At 37.2% G+C, this 17,552-nt stretch overlaps 2 protein-coding genes and 2 pseudogenes across 2 annotated transcripts in view; 3 read left to right on the forward strand and 1 right to left on the reverse strand.

Moving 5' to 3' along the window:
* The first annotated feature begins 2,832 nt into the window (after positions 1-2,832).
* On the forward strand, positions 2,833-3,295 carry LOC111377119 (L10-interacting MYB domain-containing protein-like). The gene is made up of 2 exons (XM_023000181.1): positions 2,833-2,853; positions 2,936-3,295. Exons 1-2 carry the CDS (start codon positions 2,833-2,835, stop codon positions 3,293-3,295), a joined length of 381 nt encoding a protein of 126 aa, XP_022855949.1.
* Positions 3,296-3,529: 234 nt separating this feature from the next.
* LOC111377126 lies at positions 3,530-4,680 on the reverse strand (annotated as a pseudogene).
* Positions 4,681-10,953: 6,273 nt separating this feature from the next.
* Positions 10,954-12,214, forward strand: LOC111391280 (annotated as a pseudogene).
* A 2,400-nt stretch (positions 12,215-14,614) lies between these two features.
* Positions 14,615-17,552, forward strand: part of LOC111377133 (K(+) efflux antiporter 2, chloroplastic-like) — a 5,834-nt gene continuing 2,896 nt past the window's right edge. Inside the window, exons 1-4 of the mRNA XM_023000194.1 lie at positions 14,615-14,705; positions 15,244-16,945; positions 17,117-17,288; positions 17,414-17,536. Of these exons, the coding sequence (XP_022855962.1) occupies positions 15,336-16,945; positions 17,117-17,288; positions 17,414-17,536 (1,905 nt within the window). The 5' untranslated portion in view covers positions 14,615-14,705; positions 15,244-15,335. The remainder of the gene's footprint in view (positions 14,706-15,243; positions 16,946-17,116; positions 17,289-17,413; positions 17,537-17,552) is intronic.

Genomic DNA, 17,552 nt, shown 5'->3' on the forward strand with positions numbered 1-17,552 from the left:
ATTAGATGCTAATATGACTGGTAGGTTTAGAGGTGTCTTCTGGAAGGTTGCTAGAATATGTATGAAGTATTTGTGTAGAATCATATATCTCAATTTAAATTTCTATATGACAGTTTATATTGGAGGTTTTGAAGTTTTACCCTTGTTTGGCCCATATTAATATATTATAAACTATTTATAAACATTCAAGTCACTTTTATTCACGCATTTTGGAGAACTCACCATCCATTTATCAACACTCATTTCTATCTATTTATAATCAAAACTTTTCATAAACACTTCCCAAACATGCTTTAGAAAAGTAAGCGTTCAATATCTGCAAACAAGCAGCTGGAATTAGTCCAAAAGTGCGTTTGATTGCAAGTATGAAATTTGCATGGAAAGAAAAAAATTATAGGGAATTCAATTACCTAGAACTTATTTACATGAAAATTGTCAATTAAATATTTTTTATTAATTTAATTTTTAATGTAGAAAATATTATATTTGTCCAAATTTTATTAGTGGGTAGATGAAAGAGAGTGGGTAGATGAAAGAGAGAAAAAGAGAGTATATTGCCTGAAAAATAAAATCATATTCCCCATAAAGAAAATATTCTCCTTAATTTTGAGGAAAATATAGCCATGTGACCAAAAGTAAGAAAATGTTTTCCACAAACAAATGTTAATCAAACAGCATAAAAGTTGAAATTTAAGCAGAATAAACACATTTTCTATAGAAAATATTGGCAATCAAACGCACCCTAATGGACAAGGTTTCATTGGTTGATATCTATTGCATCTAAATCACAAATTGTAGTTTTTTTTTCTATTTTTATAATTTATTCCGTTCCAAGAAAAATGCCTTGGTTCTGGAAAAATTCTTAATCAACTTGCTATTATAACATCATCTCCGTGAGACCTTATTTTTCTTAGAGTTTGTAGTTCCGGAAGAATATCTACTTCTATATGACGGCATCCATGTTACAGTTGCTCTATAACTATACTATGAGGTTGACAATCATCTTTTTCTGCTTTTCCTCTTAAAATACGATCGTTTGCACTATACTTTGAAAAAGTAAAATAGATGATCTTCTTAACGAGTCTTGATATTCTCTTGGTTGCTCTTTTTTTCCAGGCTTTCCAATCAAGGAATCTGATTGTGAACTAATTGTGATCTTTCGATGCTTTGATTGTAATTTTTTCCTTGATCTGCATTCTTGTTTTAGAACTGCATTCAAAAATGTTTCCTGAAAAACTTAAAATGTCGAAGGTTTGACTGAAATTTTGTATTTATTATTGAGGAGTGATTACTGCTGATTAGAGATTGTGATGGCAGTTGGGTTTTTCTAGCAATCTTTTCTATGAAAGAATATATGTGAGTTATAGTTTTTTCATTTTATTTTTTTGCGGTTTATGAGGAAAAAGAAAAGAAACAGTTGGCACTGGCAGTTAATGCAATAACTGGTGAACCGTGAAAGGATATCTAATGCTTGTCCAATAAATGTGATGTCAATTCCATTAATGCTTTGAAACACTGACACGGTTGCTATGTTTCCTGGAACAAGGGAGAGATTGAGCCTTGAAGTGGCTTTGGGTTGCTTCTCGATGTGCATCTCTATAATCTTCTTCTAAGAGGATAGCCATGCATGTGCGCTCAGCAGCAAATCCAACAAACGCGTTAACCTTATAGTTGTAGTGTAATGCGTTGTATAGTTGAAAAGCTAAACTGGGGAACTGTTTTGGCGCCATGAATGCCATATCTTTTTATGACTTCTTTGTTACTAAAATGAGTTTTTGAATATAACACCTTTTTGTGCGATTAATTATTGCATTTCTGCTGTCTCTTTGAAGTGTCTTGTTTTCTCATCTCAATTTAGGCTTGTTACGTCTTTAATTCTACATCGTTCCTTTGAAAAAGAGGGGTTTGCTATGGTTCTTGCTGCCCACCTGACTAGGCAGAAATTTTTTAGGCCCTGAGCTCCATTATTTTCTCATTAAAATGAAAAATATGACCGTTATCATTCATATCAAGACACTATATTTGACTTTTATCTCTTGTGTGGGGTCCATAACGACTATATTTTTCATTCTCATTTTTACAATAATGTGGCCCAAACGGGGGCTTAATAGTCACCACACTTCAATATAAGGTCTTGTGCGCCTTTTTTAATTCTATTTCTTCACCACTACAAAGTTGTCGATTCAACTTATATATTGAAGTTCTAATAATATCTGCAACTCATTAGAAGGTAGACCTCTTTATAACCACAGATATTTTGTAGATATATTGTTGATTGCTCTTAATTTTCTCTAAAATTATTGTGGATTTATTGTGCCTAAATCCCCTATAAGCTCACTCTGGACTCTATCGGCCGTAGTGCTCTATTTTTCTCAGTTTAGATGGCAGGCTACGTGTTGATATTTAGCCCCTGTTTGGGCCATATGTTTGGCTCATTTTAATGAAAAATTGGACCGTTTGGTCCTGTAGCTCTCTGACACCCATTAAAGAGTCACATGGTAGAAATATATATTCTTTCCTCCTTTGCCCTTCTACTACTTTTCCAAAACACTCCGTCTCCAGACTCTCTCCAATGACTAAAGTCCCATTTTCGTCTCCAGCAACGCCTTCTGCAGAAGACCCTCCATTCATTTGCGTGATTTTAGCAAAGGTCACCGGGAAGCGACCATCAACCGACAGCGGAGCAAGAATACAAGGTACCGTTCGGGATTCATTTTCGTTTTGGCGTGCGTTCGTGTTCCCAGTCTGCACAAATTTTTTTCGGTCGGCAAAAAGTCGGTAGTCCAACGCCGGCATCCCTGCTGCCTCTGGTTGAAATCGACGACAAACCTCATGGATCCACACTCTACTGAGGTAAGCCGATAGCTAAGCACACCACTTACGGTTCATATTTTACTTTTGCTTTTTCCGACCACTTGGCGCTCCCTTTCTGTAGATGGGCTCCGACCCACAGCAAGAATCTTCCGATGCACGAGTTCCTGCAAACAGGGGCTTAGAATCAAGAAGAAACGCGAGGTGGAAGCCGGCAGAACAGATAACGTTCATAGCAGCTTGTGAAATTGCCATTGCTGAAAGCCATCGCCATGGCAGGTGTTTCACGAAACAAGGCTGGGAGCGTGTGGTTGCATTATTCAATTCGTCGTCCGGCCACAATTGGACAAAACAACAACTCCGCAACCACTGGGATACAATGCGTAGTGACCACAAATGCCTCCGCGAACTCTTATCCTGCAGCGAGGTCGAGTACGATCCGCCAACGGGTCACATTGTAGCATCTGAGGAGTGGTGGACATGAAAAATCAGGGTAAGGCGCCGGTTTTGAATTTGCAACGTTTCCATTAATCACCACAACCTACAACCCAGACACAAATTGATGTGCCCTGCAACTATAGGGTAGTTTGTTGTTTATTTGAGCATGCACATAACATGTTGTTGCCGGAAATTAAAGTGAAGCTGTTAATCTTGCATGCCATATGAAACGCAAACAAGGTTCTGATTTCGGCTCTTGTTATTTCTCTGCTTGTGTACTTTATTTGCTCTAATATTTGATAACAACCTTAACACAGCTAGGATGCTTCAGTTACTCCCATGCCTTGTTAATTTCTTCGAGTGAAACTTCATGGGTCAATAGTTTATCCAGCTGAATTTCCTGTTCAAACAACATTTTTTTTTCAGTCCACGTACAAGAAAACATAATCAATTATTTTAGGGAAGTGACGAAGGTGTGTTTTCTTTTTTCAACAACTAAAATTTTTAAACGAGGTGATTCAATCAATAAAGCTTCTAGATTTCGTCGTGAAACTCGAAATGGATTCATACCTTATTTATGCATTTCTCAACTATTTTAAGGAGGTCTGTTTGAGGTCTTACTCTACCATAAATGGACCCCTTAGTTGTCCTACCACACAAGAGCAGAATGTATTTGAGCTCCCCACTTAAATGAAGTCCTGCACCAATGAAAACTATTGTCCCAAGTCCCTGTTTAAATGGTACGGTTAAAAAGAAATTAGTCTTATGTTATGATCAATAGGAAAAGCCATTATTGATACTGAAATTGACAGAAAGATTTGAGGAATTTTACCACTTTGGATCCCTCAATTGATTCATTTAGCAGCTCTGGAACTCCAGTGCACTCATAACAGTAATACACCCCCAGTCTACCTATAGTCTCTTTGATCAATTCTGATACATGTTTATTAGATTCTTTTGGATTGATAAATTCGATCCCTGCATACCATGTTGTAACTAATTGATTCTTGCATTCGGTTGGTTAAACACTACAGTTAGGCAATCAGTTAAGCGGGTTACAATTAGTTAGAATCAATGAAACTGTTACTTGTAATCTGGTAGTCATTATAACTGATGTATATATATACACTTCTTGTATATCTCTTGATCTGTGGCTATAAATAGGACCAAGAGGGCTGAGAATAGAATGTGAGCAAGAGGGGAGCATTTTCTGTTGAGAGAGTGAGATTGAGAGAGAAAAGTCTCTGTAGACAATCTCTGAAACTTCCTGTGACTTTCTTCTGGTTGTGTCTCGATTGAGTGATGAGTTCTTTGTTTTGTAAAACCATCATTGTGTAATATCCTCTTGAATGGCAGATTGAATGTGAAAGAAAATCCCTGCAAGTTGGTTGATGAAAATTTGTCCCAGAAACATAAAATTCTTGAGTCCATTAATATGATTTTTGCTGAGTTTCTTTCCTACCAGGGTATGTTTGTCTATAGCATATTTCAATTTTCATGCATTTTTTTTGCATTCATTACTGCAGGAGAACAAAGACTACAAGGATTTTAAGGACAAAAATGTGAGCGAGATTTACATCCGCTATCGCGTGCTATTTGGTGAAAGCTACGACGGTGACAAGTATGCAACAACCCCGAGCCTATTGTCTAAAATGGGCTTAGCTGTGTTTGAGAATAGTGTAGCAGGGGACTACTTGAATGACATTCTCGTTGATGGAGAGGGCAGCGATTCTAGCGATGAGGGGGGCGGTGGAACTGGTCCAGCAAGTATGAACACTTTGAGTGCTCGAAGTGGTGAGAAATGACAATCGTCTACGAAGGGACGGAAGGGGAAGCACAAGAAAATTTCAGCCCGTGATCTCTCATTTTCCGTGGAACGAGTGACCATTGCAGCCAAAGAAGTGGCCGCGAAGCTTAATAGTGTCATACATGATAACGAGAACGTCGGGGCCGCATGTATCAAGAAGTTGCTCACGACAGGACGGCTACAGCGTCGCACCCCTCTGTATTTCTATGTCTGCACACTCTTGGCGTAGAAGCGCTATCGGGATATGTTATCTGTCATGAGAGATGCGGACGAAAAGTTCGAATGGATTGAATGACAGTTCAATGAGCGTGGCAAATCACTCCACTAGGAGTTCACTGTTTGCTACGTACTTATGTAATACTGTAGTGGTATACCCGAACATTTAATTTTTCCTGTACTTTTACCTGCTCATAAATGGACGGGTTGGACACTTGTGTTTGTACTAATATTATGTAGCTACTATTGTCAATATGTGTTACTTACTGTTGTGATGTGCTTTGGTTGATTGTGGAAGGCTGGTTCGGACGAGAAATTGGAAATGATTTGGGCCAATAAAACCATATGAATGCATGGTCGAATCATGGAGTTCAATATGATGGAGGTAATAAACTCAAAGATCGAGATTTCATGAAGGTAGAGGAAGCTAAACAAACTAGGAGCAATTGTGCCAAATCTGTAAAACCCGTTACTCTCAACGTTGATCAAGTTAAATTAAAGGAGAAATTGAAAAATAATAAAGGAGAAACCCATTACTCTCAAACCTTGATCAAGTTAATAGGATTTATTCTTAGGAGTCTAGGTTTCTACAATAGTTTAGGAGTTCAATACCACTTTTAATTAGGTTTAGTGAATGTTTGTATAAATAGGATTATTCATTGTATTTTTTTACAACTTGTATCATGTTGCGTATTTTACTCGTGTTGAATAGCATGTCCTATATATGTACTCATTTTGCAGGGAATCTTGCAGCCCATTTTTTCTGTATAACATGTCTCCAATCATGTAGCCTTTGTCTTTTTTGTTTTCATTCTTCCAATCAATTAGCCCACTTGCTACAACGAGGCAAACTTAGCTTTTGCATTCCCCTAAATAAATGAATGTCCCCCAATGGGTGGCCAAGAACCTTATTACGATAACGTGTCCTGGATTGGAGGTACGATATGGGTGATCTGAGCTTTGATTGTGTGCTACAACCAGGATCCGACGTAGAAGAAGAGCTCGAGGATGAGTTGTTCGACCGTCTTGCAAATGACGTGACAACTTGGGTCACATTTTCAGCCGTTGCAGGGACGAATGCTCTGATCTATTATCGCACACAGCAAAATCGGGTGCGACGATTCCTATTCTCCAGAAATGGGCACATGTTCATGATGGAGGCTATGAGCGGGAATGGAAATATGTGCTACCAGGAGTTCCGAATGTACCCACCAATGTTGTGCCACTTTGCACATTTGCTGCGAGACGAATTTGGTTTAACAAGTAGCCAGCAGGTAGATATCTACGAGAAAGTTGGTATGTTCCTGTACATACTTGCACACGGGAAGGGATATCGGCAGGTGACAACGATTTTCAATCACTCTTTGCAAACCATCTGTCAATTCTTCAAAGAGGTGCTACGTGCCGTCGTGTCGCTATCTGAATGTATTATACGATCGACGCATAACTACAATGACGGTGTCGAGCCACACAAGCCGGACCCGAACAAGCATCCACTATTTTAGGATTGTATTGGGGCTATTCATGGAACACATGTGCGAGATGTGCTCCCGTGTCACGAACGGGTGAACTTCATTGGTCGAAAAGGAATACCAACCCAAAATGTTTTGGCTGCATGTGATTTCAATTTATGTTTCACATTCGTGCTTGCTGGTTATACCGGGAACACGCATGACGCACGGATTCTAGCTCGTGCTATATACAGCCCGGAGATAGAATTTTCGCAGCCAGCAACGGGAAAGTATTATTTGGTGGATTCCGGTTTTGCTCATCGGCCGGGGTATATGGCCCCGTACAAAGGTTCAGATATACTGTATCACTTTCAGCAGTTTCGCGACGAACAAATAGGTCAGCGTCGTAGGCTTCAAAATGCTTGTGAGAAGTTCAACTTCAGGCACTCTTCGTGCAGGAATGTCATTGAACGTGCATATGGTGTGTTGAAGCAGAGATGGAAAATCCTTGATCGTATGCCTAGTTACTCGTTCCCAACACAAGTTGCAGTTGTCTTAGCTACTATGGTCGTTCACAATTTTCTGCGTCATTCGGGAGTTGTGGACGAGGCGTTCGCAAGAGCGGAAATGGATGATGACGTTGCCGAGGGGGAGTTACCAAATGCCGAGGATGAAATTCAGGGCGAAGTAAATGCTCCGGAGATTCAACGGAATGAGTGGGATAGACTTCGTGATTACATGAAACAACAACCGTGACGATCGCATTTAGAGACCTCAGGTGCGGCACGTGAAAATTGGTTTGAAGGTACTTCAACACTTTGACTCAATGTTGTCGTCACCGTTGCAAGAGTTCTATTCGTGTGTTATGTGTATGTACTTATTTCGAACGTGAAAATTGGTTTGAAAGGTACTTCAACACTTTGTATTTTTTTTCCATTCACAATAATTGTAGGGACTGTCCGCCTATTGACATCTTTTTTTTTAATTTACGTTGTGTTCGGTTCAAAGGGGGACGTCTTTGTTATTTTGAGTTTTTATTTTTTTGTTTGCAAACGTCTAAGCAATTAAAATGGTCACCTAAAAATCTTGGAAGTGGTTGTATCCGTCTTCATTGTGTTTAATAATGCAAAAATATGGTTGGCACTTTTGACTATTCTTTGCCCACTTCTATGTATGTCTTCATAATACAGCATTTTGACTATTCTTTGCCCACTTCTGTGACTTTCCACAATTTGCTGACACTTTCACGTGGTATGGACAAAATCGGAAATTTTATGCTTCTTGACTGCTGCAACGTTTGATAAGTGCACTGTACAAGGGCCCACCATCACAGTTGAAACGGTCGAATTTTTCATTAAAATGAGCAAAAAATATGGCACAAACAGGGGCTTAAAATTCATATGGCTGGAAAGAGTATATCAATATATCTGCACTCGTATATGTATTAATGCAGAGACTACAATCCTCTATACAAAGAGAGAAGAAGTTAAATATGAAATTGATTTTTACATTCTTAATCAAATTTGCATAGCTACAGTATATAAACACAAACATCCGTCTGTACAAATGTGAAGGATTCTTGTATATTTTATGTTAAGAATTTACAGTAAAGAAAGTATTTCATTCTGACCATCATAGATGTTTCTTGTAGGACAAGAATAACATTAGTAAAGTTTTCGTGTTTGCAAACAGGTGCTGTGGGGGAGAGGAAGAAAATACTCTGGCGTTATAGGCCAGAGAGAGTGAATTATTCGTGATCAATTTATGGTAAGAGTCTCATAAAAGAACTCTTTTACAGGTTCTTATACTAGCACCGTAAGTGAAATAGCACTCGCTTCTATGTTCTCATTCGCAGTTGAGACTTTAGTATATCATGGAAAGCTGAAGATTCATATGAGCAAAAGAGACACTAAAGTGAAAGCAGGGCTTTAGGAACTTTGAATTTTACAGGGGCACAACTAAGGACATAAATAGTGATCTTATTCTTTAACCTTCTGAAGATGAAAACCCTTTCTTCTCCCCACTGGAAAACTGCAAGGATTAACTTCTTAATGGGTTTCTTTCCATTTTTTCTGCTAGCCAACTTCACAGCCTCTTTGCTGTTTTCTTCAGATGCTTGTTTGCTTGCTTCGACATCAGATTCGTCTCCCCAGTGAAGTGGATAACTCCTTAAGAAAACCCTTCTGGTTCTGGAGTCTTCAAATCGAAAACTTCTTGCTCTCGTTCCATTTTCTTCCATGATCTTTGATATCTAGACCACCAGATAGTGAAACCTCTTTGCAGTTCTACTTTTATAGGTGCTATTTTGGCACCTTCTGTGTCTGTGTATCTGTTGGTCTTGGGGTGTACAAAGACTACTAAAATAGTTTATGCAATGGTGCATGTTTGGTACATACTATAGGACGAGACGAGACACTACAAAAAATAAGATTTAAACTTATTTTTCCCTTTTAAACCTGTAGTCTTGTAAGCACTGATGAGTAATAAAGAAGAAAAATAAGTTGAAATTGTGTATATTGCAACACCAAACATGTGCTTAAGGATATAATACATAAAATATGGACATGTTTTATTCAGTGGTTGTCTTTTGTGGAGTTCCTTGCAGAATATGATTTAAACGATGAATACTTTTGCACATTAAAATACGCTACTGCTCTCTATGTTGCAGCATTTTCTATGTATTTATTTGTTTTACTTTAACTGTCGATAAAGCCCTGAAGCCAATGTCCGTCCCATTATTCTTGTTTAGAACACTAACATCCACCCAACAGATATGTTAGATCATTTAGAATCAATGTTGCAGGATATGCCTCTTGTTTCTTTTTACAATACCGAAGAATGCTTTGTTGTCTAAATTTTAATTTAACTTCAATTCGATGTGTGGAAACATACTTGAGTACACGTCTTTGTGTACATGTATAATCATGTTTAATATGCAGTATTAAACAATATGAAAATATAGTATTGAATCTTTAATGTTCTTAAATATCATTTTCTCGTGAGATGTTGACTGATATTTGTGAAATGAGGTGATTTTCGAAGCGTTTGATGGCCTATGTCGTATTTACAAGATATGTATTTTATGATTGACGGTCTAAAGCTGGCAATCTTAATGAGGGAAAAGTATAGTAAAAGAACATTCTTTTATATCATACTATCATTTGTATATATAAATTTTTTTTTATTAAAATTGGGTCTTTATTTACATTTTCCCAAGATTAAAGTACAACTTTATCCTAACTCAATGCAAAAAAGAGCACGAGTCTTCAATTATACCTTCCATATTCCCTTTCTCACAAAAAGAGTGAATAAAATATATGTAACATATTTAACGAGTATCTCAGGCCTAATAGTGCACTTCAGTGTTGTAATCTTTTCTTTCACTTGCCACAAGAAGATTCAACCTAGAAAACACGAGTAAATTAAATATATGGTTTATAATTTTTTGGGTAAACACTTTGATCTTGGTTAAAGTGTTACATTTTGAAACAAGATAAAACGATGACGGAAGGTAAGATTAGACTATTTTGTCAAATTTTAGCAATTCTAAATATAAACCCTTGTTTGAGCCACATTATTGGAATGAAAATGCATTTTTGAATAGTATATTAATGATAAATGGGTAGTTAAAAATTAAGGAAATATTTTGGATTTACGTGTAATATTATTTTATTAAAGAATGTGGTTGAAATGATGTCAAATCATTATTGAAAAATATATTTTTTTCAAATAATGTGGGTCAAACAAGGCCTAAATTGTGAAGAATGCCGAAATTACTACCAAAATGAAAGGGTTTGAGGTAAATGTTAAGAAAAAAATTGGACGAAAGTTGGATTGAACCAAAAAATGGAACCGGGAACGCAATTTATCCATTAATTTATCCATTCAAATAATTAGTTGATTAGCAAACTTGGCCTTTGTGGTTTTTACCTCTTCAGGGAGGAAAGAGCAGGTGAAAAAATTTGTAAACTTACAAATATAACTTCCAAATATAGCAAAGAAAATACTTTCCCTCAACCTTCTCTTCAACACATTTTTCATGGAATGAGTAAAATTCTTAGCCTATTTTCTCTCCACTTTAAGCGGAAAACATCCAAATTTCACAGCATTTAATAATCCTTCACAGCTTCATAATAATGGGATCTGCCAATAGTAGAATTCAACTTTTCCACCAGTGCAGAAAAATTAAATTTCTATTATTGGCTGATATAACCAAAAAGAAACAAAAAATCTTCAGAAATTCTTGAGATTTTCATCTTGAAAAGGATAGAAAAAGAAAATAATGGTAGCATTCACAGGAACTTTGGATAAATGCAAGGATTGTGATAAGACTGTTTATTTTGTTGACTTGTTATCAGCAGATGGAGCAACTTTTCACAAATCCTGCTTCAAATGCAGCCATTGCAAAGGGACCCTTGTGGTATATATACCTTTTTCAGATGTTTTATGTTCGTGTGTTGTATGTGCCAACGTGCACGCGTATTTTAGCATTTGTGTGCTCGACTTTTCTGTTTCTTTATCCTGTACTTTTTCAATGGAAATAATGTTTTTGTTATGCATTTGAGACAAATTTAAACTAGTAACTGTCTCATATAATTTAAAACTAGGCCTCTGCATATTTTCGACTCAAATAGACTAATTGTGCAAGGAAATTGGAAAAACTGTGATGTATTTATACAACTTCCTTCTGCATTTGGCAGATGAGCAATTACTCATCCATGGATGGAGTCCTCTACTGCAAGCCTCATTTCGAACAACTTTTCAAGGAATCAGGGAATTTTAGCAAGAATTTCCAAACCCGTAAGCAGCCCTCTTTCCTGAATTGGTTGTTGTCGCAAATTATTTGTCGTTATGCATTCCATCTGATATGATCATTTTGGCTTCTGGTGAACTTTTAAGCAGCAAAGCAAGAGAAGGAGAATTCATTGGTATGCACCATTCTTTCTTTTGAAATTATGAATTGACATTATCTGATCAAAATCATCATATGATTTGTGCAGACAAGGGCCCCAAGCAAGGTTTCTGCCATGTTCTCTGGAACTCAAGATAAATGCTCTGCCTGTAACAAAACCGTTTACCCATTGGAGAAGGTTTGTGTTCAGAAAAATAAACTCTATTCTAAAATAGCCTAATACTAAGTTAATTTCCTGAAATTCTAGTCGTCTCGGGTAACAGATGACAATGGGGGGAGAATCATACCACAAATCTTGCTTCAAGTGTGCACATGGTGGTTGCCCCCTTACACACTCATCTTATGCTGCTCTTGATGGAATTCTGTACTGCAAGCACCATTTTCAGCAGCTTTTCCTGGAGAAAGGAAATTTCCAGCATATCAAGGCTGCTCATAAAAGGAGTACTACATCCAAGGAGTTGGACGTCGTGGTCGAGGTCGAGGCCGAGAAGCCAGAGGAAGAGGCAGCAGGACATGAACCTGAACCAGATCCTGACAAGACACAAGAACGATCTTAACTATTATTTACAGTTTGTCTGAATTCGGGTTTCTTGCTATGTTTCTGAGTTTCTTCTTTTCTTCTTTTTGGAGTAGTTCTTAATTCACTACAGTTTACAAGGTAAAAACTATTTTCTTTTGATGCATGTTCACATTTTGTTTGGAAACTGTAAGCATGTTCAAGAGGTTGTGCATGTTGGATATTGGTTAAATAAATCGAGAATTGAAAATCGATTAAAGTGACTTCGTATCGACTTCGGCCAAATACTCAAAAGCTCGACTCAATCTGTTTAGGCAAAATTGTTTGCCACTTCGCCGCTTCGGGGCGCACAAACGGGGATCGACCTAAATATTTGATCGTGCGACCGCATGGTTGGTAAACCGCGCGATCACACGTCAAACTCAATTCCGGTTTTTTGAGTAAAACCGTGCGACCGCACGGTTGTCCAGTGAATAGACACCTTTTCATAAAGGTGCATTGTTTGGAAAGGGTGCATGATTTGGCCTCAACCATTTCGTCCACACCCTTTCATGGTCTATAAATAGGACCTTTTTGGTGTCCTATTTCTCACAATTTGATATGCAAAACATCTCTCATCCTCTCTTCTATCCAAAATCAAAGTCATTTCGTTTATTTTGATTTTCCTTCATTTCATCCTTGAAATACATAAGCCTAAATTTGGTTCGTTGTACTTGTGATTTGGAGTGCTACAAACACAAGTGTAGCCGTTGTATCTTGAGAGTCGATTGCCGAAAATCCGTAGGCACCGTTGCGGGGCAAATTTGACTTAAGGACAAAGAGTCCAACTCTTGCCTCGACTTTATCCCTACTTTCTTCTTCTTCTTGTTTGTGTTTTCTTTGCCGTTACTCTGTCCAATTTTCGGCACAGATTTACAAACCATCATTATACTTATTTTGGCATCACTATTTACAAAATTCCTCCAATAGTGCATTTACTATTTAATTCACAAGGATACCTTGTACAGTAATTTGTTGTTATTGTGTTCTATGCCAAGACGCACAAGCATGCAAGAATGAAGTATGAACTTGATGCAAATGGCTAAAATATCACGTGTTGTAGCAAATAAATAGAATTGGGTGGGCGTTGTCAATTCCGTAAAATGGGTTGATCGTCAGATATATGGATCATCAGATTTCTAGAAATGGAATGAAAAGTAGCTCCATGTAAATCATCTCTACGAATAAGTAAATAAAAAAAGGGACAAGAATCCGAAGTACATGTAGTAAAACAATAGCTATATATGCAAAGTTGTAGGCCGCTTTATCAAGTTTGATACATTTGATGAAGTATAATCAAGCAAACTCTCGGGCATTGAAGCATTGTTCTTCGTGGCGCATTTGGTAAACAATAATGGGTTTCCAGTTTAATCAATAGAATTTTAACTTTTTTTCTTTGTGCAAGTAAATGTAACGAACCAAACACATCACACATGTTTACATTTTTAGCATTTATAGTTTCACAAAAGTATAGGGGGAAAAGGAAAATAAACTCCAAGATAAATGTCAAAAAATAAAATATCTACTTTTTCCATCCCAAATATCAAGCTTGAAGGAATAAAAAAGCAGCTCTCAATCATTTTTTCCCCCAAATTGTAATAATATTCGCTTATTCAAATGGAATATTCAATGTCAACAGGGAACTAGACAAATGCAAAATCTAGTACGTTGGGCCAATCTGGACTTAGACTTACAATATTGAAGTGTCGGCCCAGCTAAAGCCCACTAGAGCTCTACCTTGGGGGTCAATTGATAGATGAACCATAGTATTGGGTATCAAAGTGATAATATGTGATTGTTCAGGGGCCTTTGTTTTAATATCATTCTTGTTGCTTTTTTTGGGTTAATGACAAAATCGTAGGGTCAAAATTAAGAAAGTGTTTGATGGAGATTAAAATTAGATTTTTTAGTAGATTGTGATAGAAATTTTTAAAATGTGCGGTTGAAAAGTCGTGGAATTCATGAAAGACATGATTGATATTAATGTTTGAGAAATGCTATTCGTACAGACTCATTTGCACAGAGTCTGTACAGATGCTCTCACATGGGGGTGGACCTCACACATGGGGTCCACATCTGGGGTCCACCCCCATGTAAGAGGCCCTGTACAGAGTCTGTGCAAATAGGTATGTACAAAGAGTTTATTCCTTAATGTTTCACTTTGACTTAATTAAAATAAAATTTTAGTCCAAACGGAATGGTACTGTAAATTACACTAAAAAGTGAAAACAAATTATAACTAACGGTTCACGGGCTCCACGCATTTCATTTCTTTAACAAGTTATCCATGCCAAATAGCCTTCTTTTATAACCACTGCCAAACACGCCCTTATTTCAAAACGAAAGGAGAACTGTGAAGGGACGGCGATAAACCTGCCATTTGTACGGACAAGCTAAAGCTCGAATCTCCATTCACTCCGTTACCGGTTACGTCACTTTCTCTCTCTTAATTTTTGTACCTTAGAATTTCCGCCTCCAATTTTCCAAGGTCTATTAAATTTCACGGCTTAATCGGTAAGCTGTACTCTCTGTTTTCTGATTTTCAATCATTTCGGCATATAATCGAATATATCGTGTATATATAATATGTTCATATGTGCATTTTAATAAGTGATGGCGTTGATTTTCTTTACTTAGGAGTTAAAAGTAGGAAAGTTTGATTAATTGCAAAATATTTAATATGAAGTCAATAGAGTTTAAACAAGTAGTCGGAGCTGTAAATCGGTCGTTGACCATGTTGATTGTGTCTATATAGTTATATCTGTGTAAGTAGGTAGTTTATTATAGATACACTCATGCACTGCCATGGTTAAAATTATAGAAATTTGGATATCTTTCTACACTGTTGTATGAGTGTGTGTATGTATATTTTGATTGTGAAGTATGGACGTATATTCATATATGTGAATGTGGAAAAATATGGTGGATTTTATCCAATGGCATCACATTAACATCTATAAATACCATAGATGTAATTGATTAATTGATGAATGATAGTCTAAGGGAGTTTTACATTTGTTTTCCTTTATTTATTTATTTTTTTTTCTTTTAGGTTGATCTGAAACTAGTGAGCTTGGGAATATTAAATATGTTTTGGAATGTGTTTGATGGGTATGCATTCTGAATCATAGAAGGCGGGAATTAATGGACTTTGCATATAGTATATACCAGCCCAATGTAATTCCTAGTGGCAAAGGGGCAAGTTGCAGGGAACTGAAACAATTGAATTTAACTACGGGCTTGAAATGTAACGGTTTGCACTGGAAAGTTATTGGTAATCCAAGGCCAGTGTCAAAAGCACATTCCTCAAAGAAGTTGAAAAAATATAATGCATATTGTGGTAGTACCATCAGTCCGAGAATACTTATCAATCAGTTATGGTGTTATGGTTATGATGATTCTTTAATGTATAACCATGGCAATACTTTTAAATTGTCAAAGCATTCAGGTCTGTTGCGTTGTCAGGGAAATGACTCATTATCTTATATAAATGGCAATGGTAGAGATGTAGAAATATTTGAAAGTGGTAATAATGAGGTTAGCCTCGAGTCCAGTGGTTCAAAAGAAGCATTCGAGGAAGATAAAATAGAAGAAGTTGAGCCTCCTAGTTTGGATGAATTGAGGGAATTGTTGCAGAAGGCATTGAAGGATTTGGAAGTTGCACAGCTTAACAGTAAATTGTTTGAGGAAAAAGCCCAGAAGATTTCAGAAGCTGCCATAGCATTGAAGGATGATGCAGCAAATGCTAGGAATGTTGCTAATACTGCCCTTAGCAATGTTCAAGAGATTGTAAAAGAAGAGGCTGTAGCTAAAGAAGGTGTTCAGAAAGCAACAATGTCCCTTTCTTTGGCTGAGTCAAGACTCCAAGTTGCAGTTGATTCATTCGAAATTGCAAAAGAAAAGAATGGTTCTCCAAGAGCTTCCAAAGAAAGCACTTTAAAATATGAAAATAGAGGGGAAGAATCAAGTTTATTGAGCGAAGAGGAGAAAGCACTCTTAACGGCTCAGGAGGACATAAGTGATTGTCGAAATCAGTTAGAAATTTGTGAGACTGAACTAAGAAGGGTGAAATACAGGAAAGAAGAATTGCAAAAGGAAGTGGACAGGTTGAATGGGGCTGCACAGCAGGCAGAAATGAATGCTTTGAAGGCAGAAGAAGATGTAGCAAACATAATGCTTTTAGCAGAGCAAGCTGTTGCTTATGAACTTGAGGCTGCACAACGCGTCAATGATGCTGAGCTGGCATTGCAAAGAGTGGAGAAAAATCTTGCTATTTCCAATGTTGACGTGGCAGAAACTACTGTTGAGGCTTCTGCTGTTGAGGAGGTAAATGAAGCAAATTCAGCAGATCTCTTTGTTGATAAAGATTGGGAGATGCCAGGAGAGGTTGCCCAGTTTCTTGAACTTTTACCAAACAATCAATTCGAGGAGTCGAGCCTGTCAGATGAGAGTGACCAAGAGAACGGAAAATTTACTTTAGACCCATTGCCAAAAATCGAAGCAGATGGAGAAAAGTTGAAAACTGCTCAAAGTAAAAAACAGGAAATTCAAAAGGAACCCACACGGGAGAGTTCACCTCTCAGTGCGCCAAAAGCATTACTGAAGAAATCATCGCGATTCTTTTCTGCATCATTCTTCTCTTTTAATGCAGATGAGGATGAATTCGCGCCATCTTCAGTTTTCTGTGGTCTTGTGGAGTCTGCTAGGCAGCAATTGCCAAAATTGGTGTTTGGGTCACTACTTATTGGAGCAGGGTATGCTTACTATTTTATTGAAATTTTTCTAAGACTATTGTCAAAAGTACGTTATAGTCATGCATCTGTTATGTTTTTAGTGGTTCACTTCGATGTCATAAAATGTGCTATTAATTTTTAGTCTGATTGAAAAATTGCTGATCTTTGATATGCTGCTGAAATTCATCACAGAATTGCTTTTTATATCAATCGGCGTGAAAGATTTGCTCAGCAATTTCAGCAGCTTGACATCATCTCCACAAGTATTGATGAAGTATCAACTAGTGCCAAGCCTCTGGTGCGACAAATAAGGGAATTTCCCCAGAAAGTCAGAAAACTAACAGAGATGATTCCTCATCAAGAGGCACGAGTTCAAGTCAATTTTCAGTTGTCTAGTTTGAATCAAAGCATGTTATTCTTATGCATATAATATGACATGTATTTGTTTCCATATATTTTCTTCCTAACAGAGCTATTTATGCTTTTCAGATTAGTGAGGAGGAAGCTTCCCTCTTTGACATGCTGTGGTTATTGCTAGCAAGTGTTATATTTGTGCCTATTTTTCAGAAAATTCCTGGAGGTAAATTTATTCCCCCTTCCCTGAACTTCCAAGTTTTTAATTCATTAT

This window comes from Olea europaea, chromosome 3 (assembly GCF_002742605.1).
Source record: "Olea europaea var. sylvestris chromosome 3, O_europaea_v1, whole genome shotgun sequence".
NCBI lineage: Eukaryota > Viridiplantae > Streptophyta > Magnoliopsida > Lamiales > Oleaceae > Olea > Olea europaea.

Coding starts and splice junctions, on each gene's coding strand:
- LOC111377119 (XM_023000181.1), top strand. CDS start 2,833: ATGGATCCACACTCTACTGAG. Junction 2,854..2,935: donor TGGATCCACACTCTACTGAG/GTAAGCCGATAG, acceptor CCCTTTCTGTAG/ATGGGCTCCGACCCACAGCA.